At 34.6% G+C, this 18775-nt stretch overlaps 1 protein-coding gene across 17 annotated transcripts in view; it reads left to right on the plus strand.

Annotated features, from left to right (window-relative positions):
• The window catches only part of add1 (adducin 1 (alpha)), a 53321-nt gene that overhangs the window by 26747 nt on the left and 7799 nt on the right, over nt 1–18775 (plus strand). For 6 of the 17 annotated variants that reach the window (XM_051093969.1, XM_051093967.1, XM_051093977.1 and 3 more), the window contains exons 3-15: nt 14–176; nt 4247–4398; nt 4507–4587; nt 4712–4861; nt 5802–5945; nt 6787–6885; nt 7306–7479; nt 7570–7917; nt 12257–12352; nt 13134–13223; nt 13334–13351; nt 15147–15230; nt 17189–17345. In XM_051093969.1, the coding sequence (XP_050949926.1) occupies nt 14–176; nt 4247–4398; nt 4507–4587; nt 4712–4861; nt 5802–5945; nt 6787–6885; nt 7306–7479; nt 7570–7917; nt 12257–12352; nt 13134–13223; nt 13334–13351; nt 15147–15230; nt 17189–17345 (1756 nt within the window). The remainder of the gene's footprint in view (nt 1–13; nt 177–4246; nt 4399–4506; nt 4588–4711; nt 4862–5801; nt 5946–6786; nt 6886–7305; nt 7480–7569; nt 7918–12256; nt 12353–13133; nt 13224–13333; nt 13352–15146; nt 15231–17188; nt 17346–18775) is intronic. The other 11 variants (XM_051093974.1, XM_051093979.1, XM_051093983.1 and 8 more) reach the window with 6 other exon arrangements.

The raw sequence follows: 18775 nt of genomic DNA on the forward strand, positions 1-18775 counted from the left end.
TTTTCTGTTTCAGGCGTTCTGTGATGAGCTGGAGTCTCTGATCCAGGATCAGATGAAGAAGGGGAAAAATCCCACTAGTTTGCTTGCGCTGCAGCAGATCGCTGACTTTATGACCACCAGTGTCCCCACCATGTACCCCGCTGCCCCGCAGGGAGGCATGGCAGCCCTCAACATGAGTGAGTGTGGGACTGTTTTTAATATATTTTTAAGTATGTTTTTATGTATTTTTTGGTTCTTTTTTTTATATTTCATTTTATTGTAATTTAAGTTTTAGTAGTTAAGGTAAGCTAAATAAGAAATGTTACATTGGCAACTAAAATAAAATGTTAAATTTATTTTTTTATTTATGTATGTATTTATTTAGTTTTAATAAATTGTAAAACGGCACTAAAGTAATTGAAATTAGTTTTACATTTTAATCTTAATTTCAGTTATTAGGGCCCGAGCCCTATTGTTTTTCTTAGGATTTTTAGGGCCCGAGCCCTGAAAGGGCGAGCCCTGAAAAGGCGTTGCAATTATGGCGAGAAATGGGAAACAGGAAATGGCTAATAACTACTGCACACATTGCCTGATTCGGATGAAACTTCAGCGGTTTGTTCATTCTATCATGCCGATCACATAGATGTGACTATTAGGAGTCAAAGTTATAGCGCCACCAACTGGCAACAGGAAGTGTGTCTCTTTTAAAAGTGCTTTGATATCACATGGTTATTTTTACCCGATTTGCTTCAAACTTCATCAGAATAATGTCAAAACACGGCCAATGAGAATCTGTAAGGGGGTCGTTGATACATTAAATGCTGTTGCCATGACAACGTGTCAAACTTTAACATTTGTTTCCTGTGCTTTTGGGGCACTTAATAAGCTTAGATTTCATGAAACTCAACACACACATCAGTTTTAATGATAGTTAGACACTGGCAAAGGCTCATAAATGGGCGTGGAGGAGGCGCTCTATAGCGCCACCTTTTGTCAAAAGTGGGGGGGTTAGTTTAAGCTACAGACACCAAACTCAGGATGTATATTGTTCTCATCAAGCCTGACAACTTTCTAATTTACATCCATTAGCTGCGACCAACAGGAAGTCTGCTATTTTGATTTGAATGTGGATTTTTGGAAAAATATAGCTGTGAATGAATGAATACTACTCCTACAAAAAACAATGAATTTACACCAAAGTTTGTCAACATGATGCCAACATACTGAAGATGTTAAATTGTGAGCGGATTTGGGATATCTTAAATGGTTGATTTAAGATGATTTATTAAATTAGCAGCAAAAAACATAACCATAACTTTAAAATGCAGCAACCAAACACTTCAAAAATTTTTACATACATAGAACTAGTCATTCTGAGAAATAAATGCTTACTTCCATCGATATAAAATAGTCTACAAAAAATAGAAAATTAAAAAACTATTCAAAATCTGCTCTCAATCTAACTCTCTCACTCTAACTCTGTGTCGGGGGATGTGTGGAAGTCTGTGTATGTGTGCCTGTAGTGTGACTGAGGTAGTTGAGTGGCTGTGTGTGTGTGTGACAGAGAGAGAGAGAGAGAGTGCATTTAAAATGCATTATCCTAACTCTTCACAACTTTTTTACATATGAAAAACAAGTCATTCTTAGGAAATATGTTTATCATGTTTTCAGAGACCGCAGAAACATTTAAAATATCACACTTGTAAACTAGCAGATGAAGACTGTAATACCAAGGATGAACACAAGATGACCTCATAGGATAAAGAATCTTTTTCAGCTCATTCTCAGTTTATCAGAATGATTTAAAAGCACTTTGCTTTTAACCCTTCATTGCTGTAACCCTTCAATGCAAACTGGTACAGGGTTACTGTCAATGCATGTGCCCACCGGGCACCGTTTTTCTGATGGCACCAGGGTTGCAGATGCGCTGGCGGCGAGTGCCCGCCATCGCTGCTTGCAGCTATATTTTATTATTTTTATTCTTATTATTTTTTGGGGGTTTTGGGCCCTTAACATGCTCAAAAACTCTTGAAAATTGGCACACACCTTGGAATCTGCGGCCATTAGGGCCGGACAGAGACTGGTACACGGGTGTGGCAAGGGGACTCTACAGCGCCCCCTGGAATTTGAAGGGTCATATATCACACAAACTTGCACTTACACAAATGAAACTCAGTACACATATAGAACTCATCAATCTGAACAACTTTCGCTCTCTACGGCATTAGCTAATCCCAACAGGAAGTTGGTTATTCTGGGTTTTGTCAAAAACGCATGCTCTGGAATTTGATATACTAGTCCTAGGTTTTTTACCCAATTGCCACCAAACCTGGTCAACCTAATCTGAAGACATATGGGATGAAAAATTGTGAGGGGATTTTTGATATCTCGAACGGTTTGGCCGTGGCGAGGCGTTGAAATTATGGCGAGAAATGAGAAACAGAAAATGGCTAATAACTGTTGCACACATTGTCTGATTCGGATGAAACTTCAGAGGTTTGTTCGTTGTGTGATCCCGATCACATAGATGTGACTATTAGGAGTTAAAGTTATAGTGCCACCAACTGGCAACAGGAAGTGTGTCTCTTTTAAAAGTGCTTTGATATCACATGGTTATTTTTACCCGATTTGCTTCAAACTTCATCAGAATAATGTCAAAACACGGCCGATGAGAATCTGTAAAGGGGTCGTTGATGCATTAAATGTTGTTGTCATGGCAACGTGTCAAACTTTAACATTTGTTTCCTGTGTTTTTGGGGCACTTAATAAGCTTAGATTTTCATGAAACTCAACACACACATCAGTATTAATGATAGTTAGACACTGGCAAAGGCTCATCAATGGGCATGGACGAGGTGCTCTATAGCGCCACCTTTTGTCAAAAGTGGGGGGGTTAGTTTAAGCTACAGACACCAAACTCGGTATGTATATTGGTCTCATCAAGCCAGACAACTTTCTAATTTACACCCATTAGCTGCGACCAACAGGAAGTCTGCTATTTTGATTTGAATGTGGATTTTTGGAAAAATCAGGCTATAAATAAATTAATACTCCTCCAAGCAGGAATAAGTAGTTCACACCAAACTTTGTCAACATGATGCCAACATACTGAAGATGTTAAGTTGTGAGTGGATTTGGGATATCTTGAACGGTTGATTTATGGTGATTTATTAAATTAGCAGTAAAACAAACATGAGCGTAATTTTAAAATGCAGCATCCAAACACTTCAAAAATTTTTACATACATAGAACTAGTCATTCTGAGAAATAAATGCTTACTTCCATCGATATAATATAGTCTACAAAAAATAGAAAATTAAAAAACTATTCAACATCTGCTCTCACTCTAACTCTGTGTCGGGGGATGGGCTTAAGTCTGTGTATGTGTGTGTGTAAGTGTGACTGAGGTAGTTGAGTGGCTGTGTGTGTGTGTGACAGAGAGGAGAGAGAGAGAGCATTTAAGATGAATTATCCTAACTCTTTACAACTTTTTTTACATATGAAAAACAAGTAATTCTTAGGAAATATGTTTATCATGTTTTCAGAGACCGCAAAAACATTTGAAATATCACACTTCTAAACTGGCAGATGAAGACTGTAATACCAAGGATGAACACAAGATGACCTCATAGGATAAGGAATCTTTTTCAGCTCATTCTCAGTGTACCAGAATGACTTTGCACTTTGCTTTTAACCCTTTCATTGCTGTGACCCTTCAATCCAAACTGGTACAGGGTTACTGTCAATGCATGTGCCCGCTGGGCACCGTTTTTCTGATGGCACCAGGGTTGCGGATGCGCTGGCGGCGAGGGCCCGTCATTGCTGCTTGCAGCTATATTTTTGTTTTTATTTTTGTATTATTTTTTTGTCTTGTTTAAAAAATACATATATTTGTATAGTTATTTATTTATTAGTTATTTTAGTACTTTAACTTTTTACATTTTATTTGATTTAACATTTAAGCTAAACATTTAAACTCATAAAAAATAAATAAATAAATAAATAAAATTTTTTATTTTGTTTATTTAAAATAAAAAATATAAAAAAAAAAAAAACAACACAAAACATACATACACTTTACAGCAGGGTTATTAATTAAAATAAAATATTTAAACTTTACATTTTTTTATTTTATTTATTTTATTATTATTATATTTTTATATTTTATTATTTTATTATTTTTTTTTTTTTGTTTGTTTTTTTTTGTGTTTGTGTGTGTGTTAAATATTGAATGTTGAAATAGCAACGGAAATGTGTTTCTGTTTAGGTTTGGGGATGGTGACTCCAGTGAATGATTTGAGGGGTTCAGACTCCATTGCTTATGAGAAAGGAGAGAAACTTTTGCGCTGTAAACTCGCTGCGTTTTACCGACTGGCCGACCTTTTCGGCTGGTCTCAGCTCATCTACAACCACCTGACGGTGAGCATGTCACCAATATATATGACACAACTCTGCAGGACATTTTAGGCGTTTCAGTCAAACCTTTCTTTGAATTTCAGTCAAACCTTTCTTTCTCTGTCTCCTCAGGTCCGGCTGAACTCTGAACAGGAGCGTTTTCTGATTGTCCCTTTCGGGCTTCTGTACAGTGAAGTCACTGCGTCCAGTTTGGTAACCTTGCCTTTGTTTTTCTCTGCCCTCTGGTCATCAGACTATAAATTCTGACAGATGTTATCATGCTTGTTACTTCTTGGAGGTAAATATTTGTATTTAGCAGCATTGTTTGTGTCCTCAGGTGAAGATTAACCTGCAGGGGGAGATTGTAGACAGAGGCAGCACTAATTTGGGTGTAAATCAGGCTGGATTCACTCTTCACTCCGCCATCTACGCTGCTCGACCGGACATCAAGTGCATAGTGCACATTCACACGCCCGCTGGCGCCGCGGTATGAATTTATTAATAAACAACTATTAATATATATCAATAATTAATTAATTATTAATTACAATATTTAATTACTATAAAATTAAACGAGATATGGTGTAAAATGTATTTATTTGAGACCAAAGAAAAATTGTTCACATTTTATTCATTTTTATTTGCTGATTGCAACATTTTGTCTGCTATTAAATTTTAAGGTGCATTGTGTGTCTCATTTTAATTTAATAAACATAAATGAATAAATATGTGAATAAAACTACAGTAAAATAGCGCAACATATTTATTCATGAATTAAAATAAAAATGATAAAAATAAAATAAATATGAGAGCACAGTCGTGCAAAATGTTGATAAATTAGTTTAAAAAAATGTATGACCAAATGAAAAATTACACACGCCATTTTTTTTTTTTTTTTTTTTTTTTTTTTTATATATATATACAGATTACAAAATTTAATGTTGTATTTAATAATTTAATTTTGTCCACAATTGTATTTTGAGGTGCATTTCGTGTCTCGTTCAGTTTCATTTCAGTGCACATGAATTAATAAATTGATGAATAAAAATATAGAGAATTGACAGCATAAACAGTGTGAAATGAACTTATTAATGAAAGTTCATTAAAATAAAATGAGACACAAAATGAACCTTGAAATATAGTAGCAGATAAAATTCATTTATGGAATATATTAAATGTTGTTGTGAAATTAAAAAGAAATGAGAGCATAAATAGTTTCAATGAATTAACATTTGAAAGTATTTATGCTCTCATTCATTTAGTCATGAATTTATTAAAGCTTATTAAAATGAAATGATGCACAAATGCACCTACAATATAATAAGATCATAAATGTTGCAACTAAATAATTTTAGCATTTTTTTAATGCAAAATAATGCATTTAATTAGTTTTATATATATTAAGCATATAAATTATTGGCCTCCAGGTGTCTGCTATGAAGTGTGGTCTGCTGCCCATTTCACCCGAGGCTCTGTCGCTGGGCGAGGTGGCGTACCACGATTACCACGGTATCCTGGTGGATGAGGAGGAGAACGTCCTCATACAAAAGAACCTGGGTCCCAAGAGCAAGGTACCATATTTATACGCATACATTAAGAAGTTATAGCACTTTATGATGAACTTCTGGCTTCAGGTTTATCTGGTTTTATGTTGTGTAAATTTGTGCACTGAAATCACACTCAGCTTATACAATTCCAGAAAGTGACAAATGCAATAAATTTGTCCAAAACAATTATATATATAGTGCCTATAAAGCTACAAATAAAAGGTCTAAGCACTGATTTTATAATGAAAAAAGAAATGATTGCATATACAATATGTTGAATTGGAATATGTGATTTATTTTGTTGTTTTTTATGGTCACACTTTATTTTAAGGTCGTGAATAATAAACCATTAACTACGACTTTTGCCTTAATAAACTCTTAATTTACTGCTTATTAACAGTTAGTAAGGTATTAAGTTTATTAAGTTCAGGTATTGGGTAGGATTTGGGATGTAGAAAATGTTCATGCAGAATATGTGCTTTATAAGTACTAATAAATAGCCAGTATGTTAATAATAAGCATGCTAATAATCAACTAGTTAATAGTGATAATTGTTCCCTATACTAAAGTGTTACCTTTTTTTGTTAAGGTTTCATTGACTGGAAAGTGTATTTTATTAGACAGCGGTTTTATTCTGAAATATCCGTTTTTAAAAATGTTTCCTCTTGGAAAATGATAGGCTTTCTGTCAAATATCAAATTGGAAGAGTTTATCTAACTTTTTCTAACATTTTTCATGCAATTCATTGAAGTATCAATGTTATTATGATTATTTTAACTTGTATTGCTCTGAGTTTGCCATTAACACAGCATTTGTTGCTGCTATGGTGGTAAATAATTCAATTAATAATTGTTTGTATGTTCAGGTTCTGATTTTGAGGAATCACGGTCTGGTGTCTGTTGGAGAAACAGTCGAAGAGGCGTTTTACTATATTCACAACCTGGTCACAGCCTGTGAGATTCAGGTAACCGTCATTTTACAACTTTTAATTTGAGAAAATTTTAATGTGTTTCCAGTAGTATTTAAACCCCCTGTCAAGCCAGAAATATGAAATAATAGTAGGATAAATCTATGTTTTGAAAACAGTTTTTTAAAATGGAACAGTTTATTTTAAACCTATAAAAAGTTTATTTTTTATTTTTTATTTTTTTTGAGTATGATATTTAACAGATCAGGCTTTTATGGCTCATGTAGTCTAATAAAGTGAGAATATGGAGGAAAACGCAGCTCAGTTTTATTGAGAGACTCAAAAATATACAGCACGAGCTGAAGATGGACATTTGTACAATTATACTAAAAGACCTTTTACTTGATTAAAAAGTCCAAAATATCAGTCCTATGAACAGAAGGCACTTACTTTATGCTCTCTGGTCTGAAATTGCAGGTGCGCACCCTCGCCAGTGCAGGTGGTCCTGACAACCTGGTTATGTTGGACCCACTCAAGTATAAATCCCGCCCACGCCACCTCGAGCAAGTTGGAGACGGGTCGAGCTCGCACCCGAAGTGGCAGATCGGGGAGCAGGAGTTTGAGGCCTTGATGAGGATGCTGGATAATCTGGTAGGCCAGGAATCAAACTCTTCTTTGTTTCCTCTTTTTTTTTTTTTTTTTTTTGACCCAACACATGACTCTGAGTATCTCTTTTCGCAGGGCTACAGGACTGGTTATCCGTACCGTTGCCCGGCGCTGCGCGATAAAGCTAAAAAGTACAGTGACGTTGAGATTCCCCCTTCAGCCACGGGCTACTCATACGCAGAGGACAGTGACTCGGGTGCGCGCTCCCCGTTAAAGCACAGCTTTCAGCGGCAGCAGCGGGACAAGACCCGCTGGCTAGCCGCCGGGCGGCCTGACGAAACGGCAGAAGAGGGGCAGGACGGCAGCGGTAGCCCCAAGGCGAAGACTAAGGTGTGGACGAACATAACACACGATCACGTGAAACCCTTGCTGCAGTCTCTCTCGTCCGGTGTCTGCGTGCCAAGCTGTATTACCAACTGCTTGGTCTGTGCCAACCTTATTGTTCATAGTTTAGAAACGTACTGCTACAGAGCTAGAGCGGGCAGCTGGATAGCACCCCGACACCAGGGCATAAAAACACACTTACCCGAGTGGTTTTGGGTGTGTTTGCTGTTTCATAACTGTAGAGTTGTTTCCTTTTGCAGATATAGCTTTTTCGCTCTACGGCGCTTTGGGTGACTGATTTTATTTCCTCTGACTTCCTCTGAAGGCAAAACACCACAGATGAATAGGGTAAAAAATGTAACTAATATATGCCACCTTACAGGGTTATTATAGTTGGATAAAACTAAAACCATGTTTAAAATATAAAATGTGACCCTGGACCACAAAACCAGTCTTAAGTAGGAACAGGTAAATTTGTAGCAATAACCAAAAATACATTGTATGGGTCAAAATGAACGATTTTTCTTTTATGCCAAAAGTCATTAGGATTTTAAGTAAAGATCATGTTCCATGAAGATATTTTGTAAATTTCCTAAGGTAAATGTATCAAAACTTAATTTTTTATTAGTAATATGTATTGCTAAGAACTTTATTTGGACAACTTTAAAGGCATTTTTTGTTTGTTTTTTTTTTTAATTTCAGCTAGTCACCGAGGTAACATTTCTTATTTGTATTCATTTTTACTTTTTGTATCTAAAACAAAATAAAATAAAATAAAATAAATTAATAAAATAAAAAATTATATAAAAATATATATATTAACATATTTCAAAACTAAAGCTAAAAAAAATGACAAAAACACACAACACAATTACTAAACTTACAGAAAATAAAAAAAAATAATAATTCAAGTATTAATAAAAACAGTAATAAATAAAACATCCACTAATTTTCCAACTTCCGCAATTGATTAGGTTAAGAATTGCAAGCTTACAATTTTTCTGAAATGTTTTTTTCAAATGTGCAATTGATAAATGCACTCATTTGCATACACAGAAAACTGATTATTGGATAAAGCCAGGTTTCATTTTGTTGACATGTTATAATTACAGAGGATTTTGGATTTCCCTTTTCACTCTATAAATAGGAAAATACTATCAACAGCCAGAAAAATTCAAATTTATTTTATTAAGAATAAAATGCTATATAAATCAGGGCAAATTATATATGAACCCCTCAGTAAAAATGTTCAGAATATAAATAGGAATAAACCTGTTAAGTTTAGTATAAGTGACACTGAAGTAGAAAAAACTATATATGTATGTATGTATTTAGGAGTAAAATGTTTTATAAATCAGTGTGGATGATGTATGAACAAATCCCTCAAACCTTCTGAATGTATATAGGAATAACATTGCCAAATAAAAGTTTGGTGTATGTAAGTGCTGCTGAAGTGGAGAAAAAACTTTAAAAGATGTACTAAAACATACGGAAAATGAGCTATTTGAGCTAGACGTGCAAAGGGAAATAAAATAAACACTTGTGTATTTTGAAATAGTTTCGTTCCTCTGCTCTGAAACGGCATGTTATGAAAAACCAAATAGCCCAAAATCTCAATATTGACCAATGCATGAAAAAACAAAACAGTTTTTTTGTCTGTAGTGTTTTGCCTTAAGATTTACACTGGGTTTGATCGCTTGATTGCTGATTTACCTCAACTAACCTATAACTCTTAACTATCTTTTCTGTTCTGCGACAAAGAAAATTTCTCCATTGCTTCCTGAAATCTCCTTTTAACAGTTTGCTATGTCAATCACAGTGGCAAACTCCTCCCCCTCCCTTGCGATTGGTCGAAGGGGTGTCAGGGTTCTTTCCGGCTGCTCAGTGCATGCTGTGTTGCATGATTTATCAGATGCATTGTGGATCGTCTCCTGGACGACCAGGAGGGTGTGGCATGTGCGCAAAGTGGGTGTGGCTACTACTTACTGCTGCTTGGGGATTTTCCTCCCGTTTCTGTTGTTGTTGTTTTCAGTTATTGCTTTATTTCGCACCTTTTGTGACTGTTTGTGTTTTTAATGGAGCATTTGCTCCATTTGAACAGTTTCTTCAGAGCTTTTTAAAATAAGTAACTGTCACAGGAATCCTTGAAGAGAGCCATTTGTGTGGCTAATGTACTTCGTTTGCACTTAGATGGAGCATATAAGATCGCTAAGATACTTCTCTACAGTAGAAGACTTATGGTATAAACATTTATGGTTTTTAAATGCCTTTTTGCTTCAGGAGAAAGTGCTCTTTAGCTAAAGAGCAGTCTCCATGATTCCATTCCAAAACTCACATTATAGAATATATGAAATTATATGTGCACAGAGACAAGCAAATCTTTATCTTTATATATTTTAAGGCAACCAAGGAATTCTGGGAATATCAGAAATAGCAGGTTTTTGCTGCTTATATTTATGGAGTCGTGGCTTGCCGTTTGATGACTCCATGTTCTTTCCTTGAACTGCTTTAAAACATTTTTGTTTGCTTTTTAATTTGTCTCTTCTATTATTATGAGTTTCCTTTACCCCCCCCGAATTGGATTTACCTTTTCCTGAACTCTTCCCAAGCATGAGTGTATTTTAACTTTCAAATATCAAAATCACCCAAAAAAAGGAAAAAACATTGGTTCATGAGTGGTTGTTAACTCTCCGAACGATTGTCTCTAGTTGGGGGAGAGCGTGTTGTGTTGTGGGGCTCTAAACGTGATCAGTGAGTATTTCATGTTTACGTGTTCATCCCATGTGCCCCGTTTCTCCAGCGCCCATACGGAAACCCTTCCTCATGACTTTTGGTTCCGTGCTGAAAGCATTGATTTTTATTTTGGTAAAAGCAAGTAACTCATTGGCTACTCATGCTATTCTTACCCAGGCCAAACGCTAACTATCTTTGCTTCAAAAATATTCAGCACTTGCTGTTCATCAAAGCATCTTTATTTGAAATTTAAAGTCCATTAATTTCATAATCCAGAGCTGTTAGAGTAAATCTCTCAAACTTTAAGCTGAAACTTCACGAACTGAAGTTTATCTTTTACTTGTGTGTTTTAAGAAAAGTTGGGCGTAATTCTGTCCTTCCTTACAGAGTCTGTGTGTGTGTGTGTGTGTGTGTGTTTGTTTGTTTGTTTGTGAGAGAGTGTCTGTTTTCTCCCTTTCTCACTGTGTGTGTTCAGGGTTTGACATTAATCTCAGAAACTTGACTGTCAGACAAGCACAATTTAACATTTTCTGTTGCTAATACTTTTGACCAACCCTTTAGTATTAAATTTGCATGTGTGCACATTCTCAAAGCTTTTCTGAATAATGTGTAATAATGACATGATGCCTTAATATATTTGTCTAACTTCAACATTTTTGTTTGCTCAGGTTTTTTGATTAGTTGTTTAGTTGCAAATTGTATCATACTTAGTTGTGTAATCTCCAGTCAAGTGAAGTTTATTGATATAGTGATTTTCACAATATACAGTCTCAAAAAAGTTGCAGTATTAATGTCTTAATTGCATCAATAAAAAGTCTTGCTTTATTCACTTGCAAATTGTATCAGTTTTAGTTGTGTGATCTAATAAGTCAAGTAAAATTTATTTAAACAGTGCTTTTCACAATGCACATTGTCTCAAAGCAGCTTTACCGAATTAATGTCTTAAATAGTCCAACATTTAGCATACTTGTCTAACGCTTTCAGTTGTCCAGGTTTGTTTTTGTGCTTGTCTTGGACAGCATTAATGTTGAACCCTTTGTGTGTGTGGTCCTGAAGGGATTTTCTGGCTGTCCACTCACGCCTCCGTCCACTGCCTAAACACAAGAACAGCTTCTGCCTCACCACCCCACCTCACACCTGCCTCCCTCGTGGTCTATCATCCTCTTAAATCTTCTGTTTTTCTCTGTCTGTGCTATTTTCTTTCTTTTCTTTTTAGCCTTTTCTGTCCTTACTATACGCCCGACGGCAGTATCAATGATGATGACGGCCAAGGCTGCCATGGCACTGATGTTAAAATAAAGTTTACAGAGTTGTGTTATGTTTATATACGTTTATAATCAAAATTATTCTGGTAAATGTCAATGTATGCAGATTCCAAGTGGTATAATGTGATAATTTATTGGTACTAGATTGAGTTATTTTTTAAGTAATTCAAATAATTTTGAATTTTTTGAATTTAGAATTCTTGTGCTTTATAGTGATGCACAAGAAGTTTCAAATTTTCAAATGTACATCATCATTGGTTCGTTGCTCAGTGGACCATTATAATTGACCAATTATGTTTAAGATCTGCTTTTTTGTTTATTTGGTATTGTTTGAGAGGCATGATTTAAACTTTTTTTGTTAAATATATTTTTTATGTTTTTTCATTTGAAGTTTTCTTTAGTTTCGGCTTATTTGAATGGCTTTGCTTTAATAATTTCAGTGGACTAAGGAGGACAGTCTCCGACAGGCTGCTGTGGCCAATCAGTTTGTCCCGCTGAACACCAACCCCAAAGAAGTCCAAGAGATGCGCAACAAGGTCTGACTTTTTTTTTTTTTCATGTAGATTTATGACATTTGAATGTATTTAAAGGAATAGTTCACCCTAAAAATAAATATTTGCTGATAATATCACCCTTAGGTCATCTAGGATGTAGATGAGTTTGTTTCTTTAAAAGATTTGGAGAAATGTAGCATCGCTTGCTCACCAATGGATCCTCTGCAGTGAATGGGTGCTGTCAGAATGAGAGTCCAAACAGCTGATAATAACATCACAGTAATCCACAAGTAATCCACACCACTCCAGTCCATCAATTAATGTCTTCTAAAGCCAAAATCTGCATGTTTGTAAGAAACAAATCCATCATGAAGGTGTTTCTAACTTCAAAACCATTGCTTCTGGCTAACATACGGGTCCTCTATACATAATATTGCTTTCTCCAGTTAAAAAGTCACCTGGTCTGAATTAGGAGAGAAATATGCACAGATGATGCACCGTTTACAAGTCAAAACTTTTTCACTGAATCAATCCTTATTATGGATTATGGACTCGTTTTTTGGCTGTAAGCTGTTTGGACTCTCATTCTGACGGCACCCATTCACTGCAGAGGATCCATTGGTAAGCAAGTGATGCAATGCTGCATTTCTCCAAATCTGATAAAGAAATAAACTCATTTGCATCTTGGACAGCCTGAGGTTGAAGAGATTCTCAGCAAATTTTTATTTCTGAGTGAACTCTTTTTAATTGATTATTAAAAATGTCTTTGATCATATTTCTGTGGTCGTAGCTCCATAGTAACAGTGAACTTTATCTTCCTCAGATCCGTGAGCAGAATCTGCAGGACAAAAAGACGGCAGGTCCACAGTCGCAGGTGCTCACAGGTGCCGTGGTGGACCGTTCGTATGTCCAGGTGAGTCTTGCACACCTGCACACTTCTGTTCCTCCCGCTAGATCCGACATATTTTGTTCCCAGTATTTTTCCAGTGTGTGTAACCGTTGAATTGTGTCTTTTGACCCCAGAGAGTGACTATATGGCACGTAAGTAAACCACACGACCAGCAAGCCAGAGCTGTGTCCATTTTCTTTGGTTTTGATTGGTTTGCAGTGCCATGTTTGCCCTTTTTCTTTCATTTTTTGTTCAATTCATTGACTGTAATAGAAACTAAACAGGATGATACTGTTGTAGATATTTTTATAACACATGCAATATTAATTCTGCATGTCTCACGTGACATTGCCCTCCTGAGATACTAGCCAGACCAGTTGTGTTTGTATAACTAATGTATTACTATAGTGTTGAAAGTAATGAAGTAATTTTTAATTTAAAATTCATTTTTAGTAGTTCTGGAACTATTTCTCCTATATTTAAGCCAGTTTCTGCCATGGAATTTAAAAATGATAAAATAATATAATAAAATAATAACAATAAAAAAATAAATTAATTATTATTATTATTATTATTATTATTATTATTATTACTTATATTAACAATAATAATAATAATAATAATAATAATAACAATAAAGATACAATTTTTACAATTTGTTTCAGAACTTTTTTTTCTCACAATTGCACATTTATATCACACAAATTCAGTCTTTTCTTCCCAGAATTTTGAGGTTATATCCCACAATTGTAATCTTTAATCTGTTTGTATCTTGTGGTTCTGGCTTTGACTTGCAATTTACTTTTTTTTTTTTTTTTCTGAGAATCGCATGATAGAAACAAATTATAACGGAAAAAAAGTCTAAATTGTGAGATCAGAATATCGCATTTATCTTTTGTATTTTCATATTATCCCTTGGAGAAAAGAAAACAAGTTTCCAAAGAAAACACCACTGTCTTATATGCTTTAACATCCCATATTAACTAACACTAATAAAGTAGTTAGCTAACTTAAACACATAGTTTTAACAAAAGCATAAACCATTGCTTAATGGAAGATCTGTCTTGAAAGGTTTATTTGTTGTTGCTAAAAATCTATTTCTGTATGGAGGTTTAATCGAAGGAACCTCCTGTTAAGCTCTATTTAAAAAAGTATTGTTCAGAAGTGTGTTTGCTACTAACTATCAGATCATTCATCTAATCCACTCGAGTACAGCAACACAATTCCAAACCAAATCTTCAGGCCTTTGAATATGTTTTCAGCTGAATATTATTTACATACACACCTATTTCTCCTGACCATTCACATGGTCCTGTTGTTATTGTATGGGAGCAGCAGTATGAATCTGTGTGTGGTTTGACTAGCACACATATGTTTGGTTTCTGGTGTTGCAGTGCATGACTCTGAGCCATGAATTCACCGTTTCGCTCCAGCCTGCCCATACGCTTCTTTAGTAAATGCATTCTGCATGTCTGGAGCGTCTGTGTGTGCTTGAAAGTATGTGTGTGTGTGTTTGGGTCACGAGTGGGTGTGTGTTATAGCGCTGCATGTCAGTGTTATTTTAGTATCACTGAGATACTAAGATAGTTTATACATTGATATTTTGAGTTAGTTTAAATTTTTATGTTCCATATTCATTTTAATGTTATTTAAAGTTTTAGAAATTTATTTTTGCCATTTTTATAATTTTTTTTTTTTAATGTGCATGTTTTTTTTTAACAAAAAATGAAACAAGCAGAGAATAATTGTTCAGGATAAGATCAATAACATGCATTTAGAAAATATATGAAGAGGTGAATTTTCATTTTATGTTAACTTTAGGCCTGTGTGTGTGTTTGTGTGGCTTAGTTCTGGCTTGCATCGTTAGTGAGCGTGTAGGATTGTGTTTTGTGTGTGGTCAGTAATTGTGGTGGGCTTGTGCACTGCTCACCAGCTCTACTGTTACAGGACGCTCCTCTCTCTGACTGTACGGACTCTATTGATGGCATTGACCCTTCAGGGAGCTTTAGTCCCTCTAGGTCTATTCGAAAGGTACATCCTGCGATAAGTTTGAAAACATCAAACCACACGCAGTTTCAGCACTGAATCAGACAATAACATTCCGGGACTTCTGTAATTAAAAACACGAGCCATCAGTGATGAATTCAAAACTGTCATCAGCTGTCAGATTTTCTGTAAGATCTTTAATGTAGCAGATTGATCTGACAAAACATGACAAGGCAGCGAGGACTGAAAGTACCTTCTTAAGGTCCAGTTTTCCTATGTTTTGTTTTGGTTTGTCAACCACAGATGTATTTAAAACAAATTGAACATGTACTTTCAGTTTTCCCTCACAGCCTTGTTTTCCTTTGTGTTTCAATAACTGTACTCTAAGATCTATGCTTGGATTTTTAACTAAAATAACACCTGAATAACAATGTTTTTTTTATATAATAAAAGGTGAATGCAGATTTGAGTGGGATACTTGTATCAATAGCCAAGTTTCCAACCAGGTTTTTGCGATGTTTTGTGCATGTGCGTGATGACGTCATTCCTAAAAAATGAATTGTTGCAAGTTTTGGTGTATCGCAAAAAAATTGCCCTTGAGCTGTTTCCATGCATAATTTCCCCTATTGCGCAAATTACATAGGCTAGTAGCCTGTTCTTCATCTATTTGAAACAAAACTGTATTATATAGGCTATTATTTAATTGTGTAGGCCTACATAAAAAAAAAAAATTGTACTTAGGCCTATAGACTATTTAGATACTTGAGCATCAAGCAATATTCATAAACGGGTGCAGTTGTATTATTTTATTATTTTTCTGTTTAACTTTAATTAGACTGTATTGGAAATGGGAATGTTCATTTCAGTTATTTTATTTCTCCTAACCGACAACCGACGGTCGTTACGCCGTTAATCGTTAATCGACAAGATTATGTTGAATTGCAATTAAATTACATGGCTGTGACCCCTTTAAATTAACTAAATTTGTTTTCCATGGATTATTTTTATACATGCAAAAACAACAGAACGTAAGGATTCACATGGTCACATCACGTACCTGCAGCGCTTCTATGAACGGAGATAAACAGTAAACCCATAGACTATATAAAAGAAATAAATAGGCTTATATGCGAAATATATATACATTTTCTAAATAATTAATAAATTAACAAAATGAAAGAAAAAAACACTGTGCAATAAGTAGCGGCCTATATGCAGAATTTCGTTTCATTTTTGTGATGCGCTCTTTTAAAAAAAAAAAAAAAAAAAAAAAGCGCCATCCTGTTTGTTTCCTTTATTTTACAAAAGCACAATGTTTTGTTTTTGTATATGTACACAAATAAAATAATGTCTTACTCTTATATGACCACAACAGGAGCATTGTAAGTTGTTTCTGTTTTTATAAGGGGGGGGGATCAAGTGATTCAGCTTGTTTAAAAAAAAATCTCAACTTGACAACGCTGCCTGTTCATTGTTATAATAAAATAGTCAACTAAACATGTTGAAAAACCATGCTGTTTTACTTCCCCTCACTCTACAACAAATCCTTTAAATTTAACGGTAGAACAGAACTGACAACAAAATGAGAATGAAAATATAAGCTAACAAGCCAAAAATAAATGTTACATTTTGTACTTTAACAATTTTTTTTGACATTTGAACGATCGATATAGAATTTATGCAAAGTTAAACTAAAAAAGATTGTGTTGACACAACAGAAATTTTATCAATAAATGGCATGTTTTTTCACAAAAAAAATCCTTGGATGGAAAACTGGTTATTGTGTGTATTTTTGCATTAAAACAAACAGCCTTAAGTTCAGCCTGAACTCTTAATGGGTGACATTTACATGTTAAGTGTCCCACTTGTATTCACCTTTTTTGTAACATTTTAATACCACCTTTTGTAGGTTTGTTTTAAATACAGTTTTGTTGACTACAACTTTCAGCATGATAGCAGTGCTTGAACAGTTTTTTTTTTTTTTGTCCTCTTTTGCCCTGCAGGGGGAGCTAGTGACTGCATCTAAAGCCATCATTGAGAAGGAGTACCAACCGCGTGTCATCGTCAGTAAAACTGGACCAAACCCCTTTAACAAGCTCACAGACCAGGAGCTGGAGGAGTATCGCAAGGAAGTGGAGCTCAAGCAGAAAGGCACAGATGGTAAGAACACAAATAATGTCAAATCAATACGTTTTTCTTTGCAGGAACCAATACGGATGCCAGAAACATCCTGTTTTCAGATCTTTCTGACAAGGATCTACTTAGGAGTTTAAAAGTTAGAAGTTGAAACTAACTCGAATGATGTTGGTCTGAACAAAATAGACACAATGGGTTATTTTTATGTACTATATATATGTATATAGACATGCATGTTCAAATGTTTAGGGTCGGGTAAGATTAATGTTTTTAAAAGTCACCAAGGTTGCATTTATTTGATCAAAAATACAGTAAAATCTAATAAAAAATTAAAATAACTGATTTCTATGTGAATATATTGTAAAATGTAATTGATTGCTGTGATCAATTATGCAGAATTTTCAGCATAATTACTCCAGTCTTCAGTAGCCAGGTTTCCATCCAAGGTTTGTTAATGGAAAAAATATTTAGTGCTTCAAAAAAGTTTTACTGATATAGCTGATGGAAATGCAATTTATCAGTAAAATTTCTCATGTGTTGACAAAATCGTTTTTCATTTAACTTTAGCACAAAATTCTATATCGATAATTCAAATGTCGCAATAATCTGTTTGGAAACACTTTTTGTCGTGGTGTTGCTTACGTTAAAGTACCGTTTCTCTGTAAGTTCAAAGGCACATGAAATCATATTCATATTATTAAATAGTCTTTAAAATTATTTTATATATGGTAAGAAAAAGACGAGTTACCCTAGTACGTTGCAAATTAACATTTATTAATTTTGTACAAAAAGTACAAAATTTTACATTAATTTGTTTTGGCTTGTTGGCTTATATTTTCATTCTTGTTTTGTTCTCACTTCTGTTCTTCCATTAAATTTAAGGGCTTTATTGTGGAGTGAGGGAAAGTAAAATAGCATGGTTTTTCAATATGTTTGGCTGACTGTATTTTATTATGAACAGTCTGCATTGTCAAATTAGTAGTAGTGCTTAACTACACACCAGAGGCACTGGCATGATCACTTGATTTATTCATTTAATTTTTTTTTCCTCTATAAAAGTGAAAACAAATTATAATACTCTATTTGTGGTCATATGAGAGTAAGACATTATTCAAAACTATTTTAAATATTTCTTTTATTTGTGTACTTTCACAATAAAAACAAAACATTGTGCTTCTGTAAAATTAGGAAAACAAACAGGATGCCGCTTTCTCGAGCGCAAAACAAAAATGAAACGAGATTCTGCATATAGACCGCTACTTGTCGCACAGTTTTTTCTTTCATTTTGTTAATTTATTAATTATTCAGAAAAAAATATTTTGCATATAAACTTATTCATTTCTTTTATATAGTCTGTGCCTTATTACAATTTTTTTTTTTTTTTTTTTTTTCCGTTCGCAGAAGCACTGCACACACGTGATGTAAGCATGTGAATCCTCATGTTTAGTTGTTTA

This window comes from Labeo rohita, chromosome 21 (assembly GCF_022985175.1).
Source record: "Labeo rohita strain BAU-BD-2019 chromosome 21, IGBB_LRoh.1.0, whole genome shotgun sequence".
In the NCBI taxonomy this organism is placed as follows: Eukaryota; Metazoa; Chordata; class Actinopteri; order Cypriniformes; family Cyprinidae; genus Labeo; species Labeo rohita.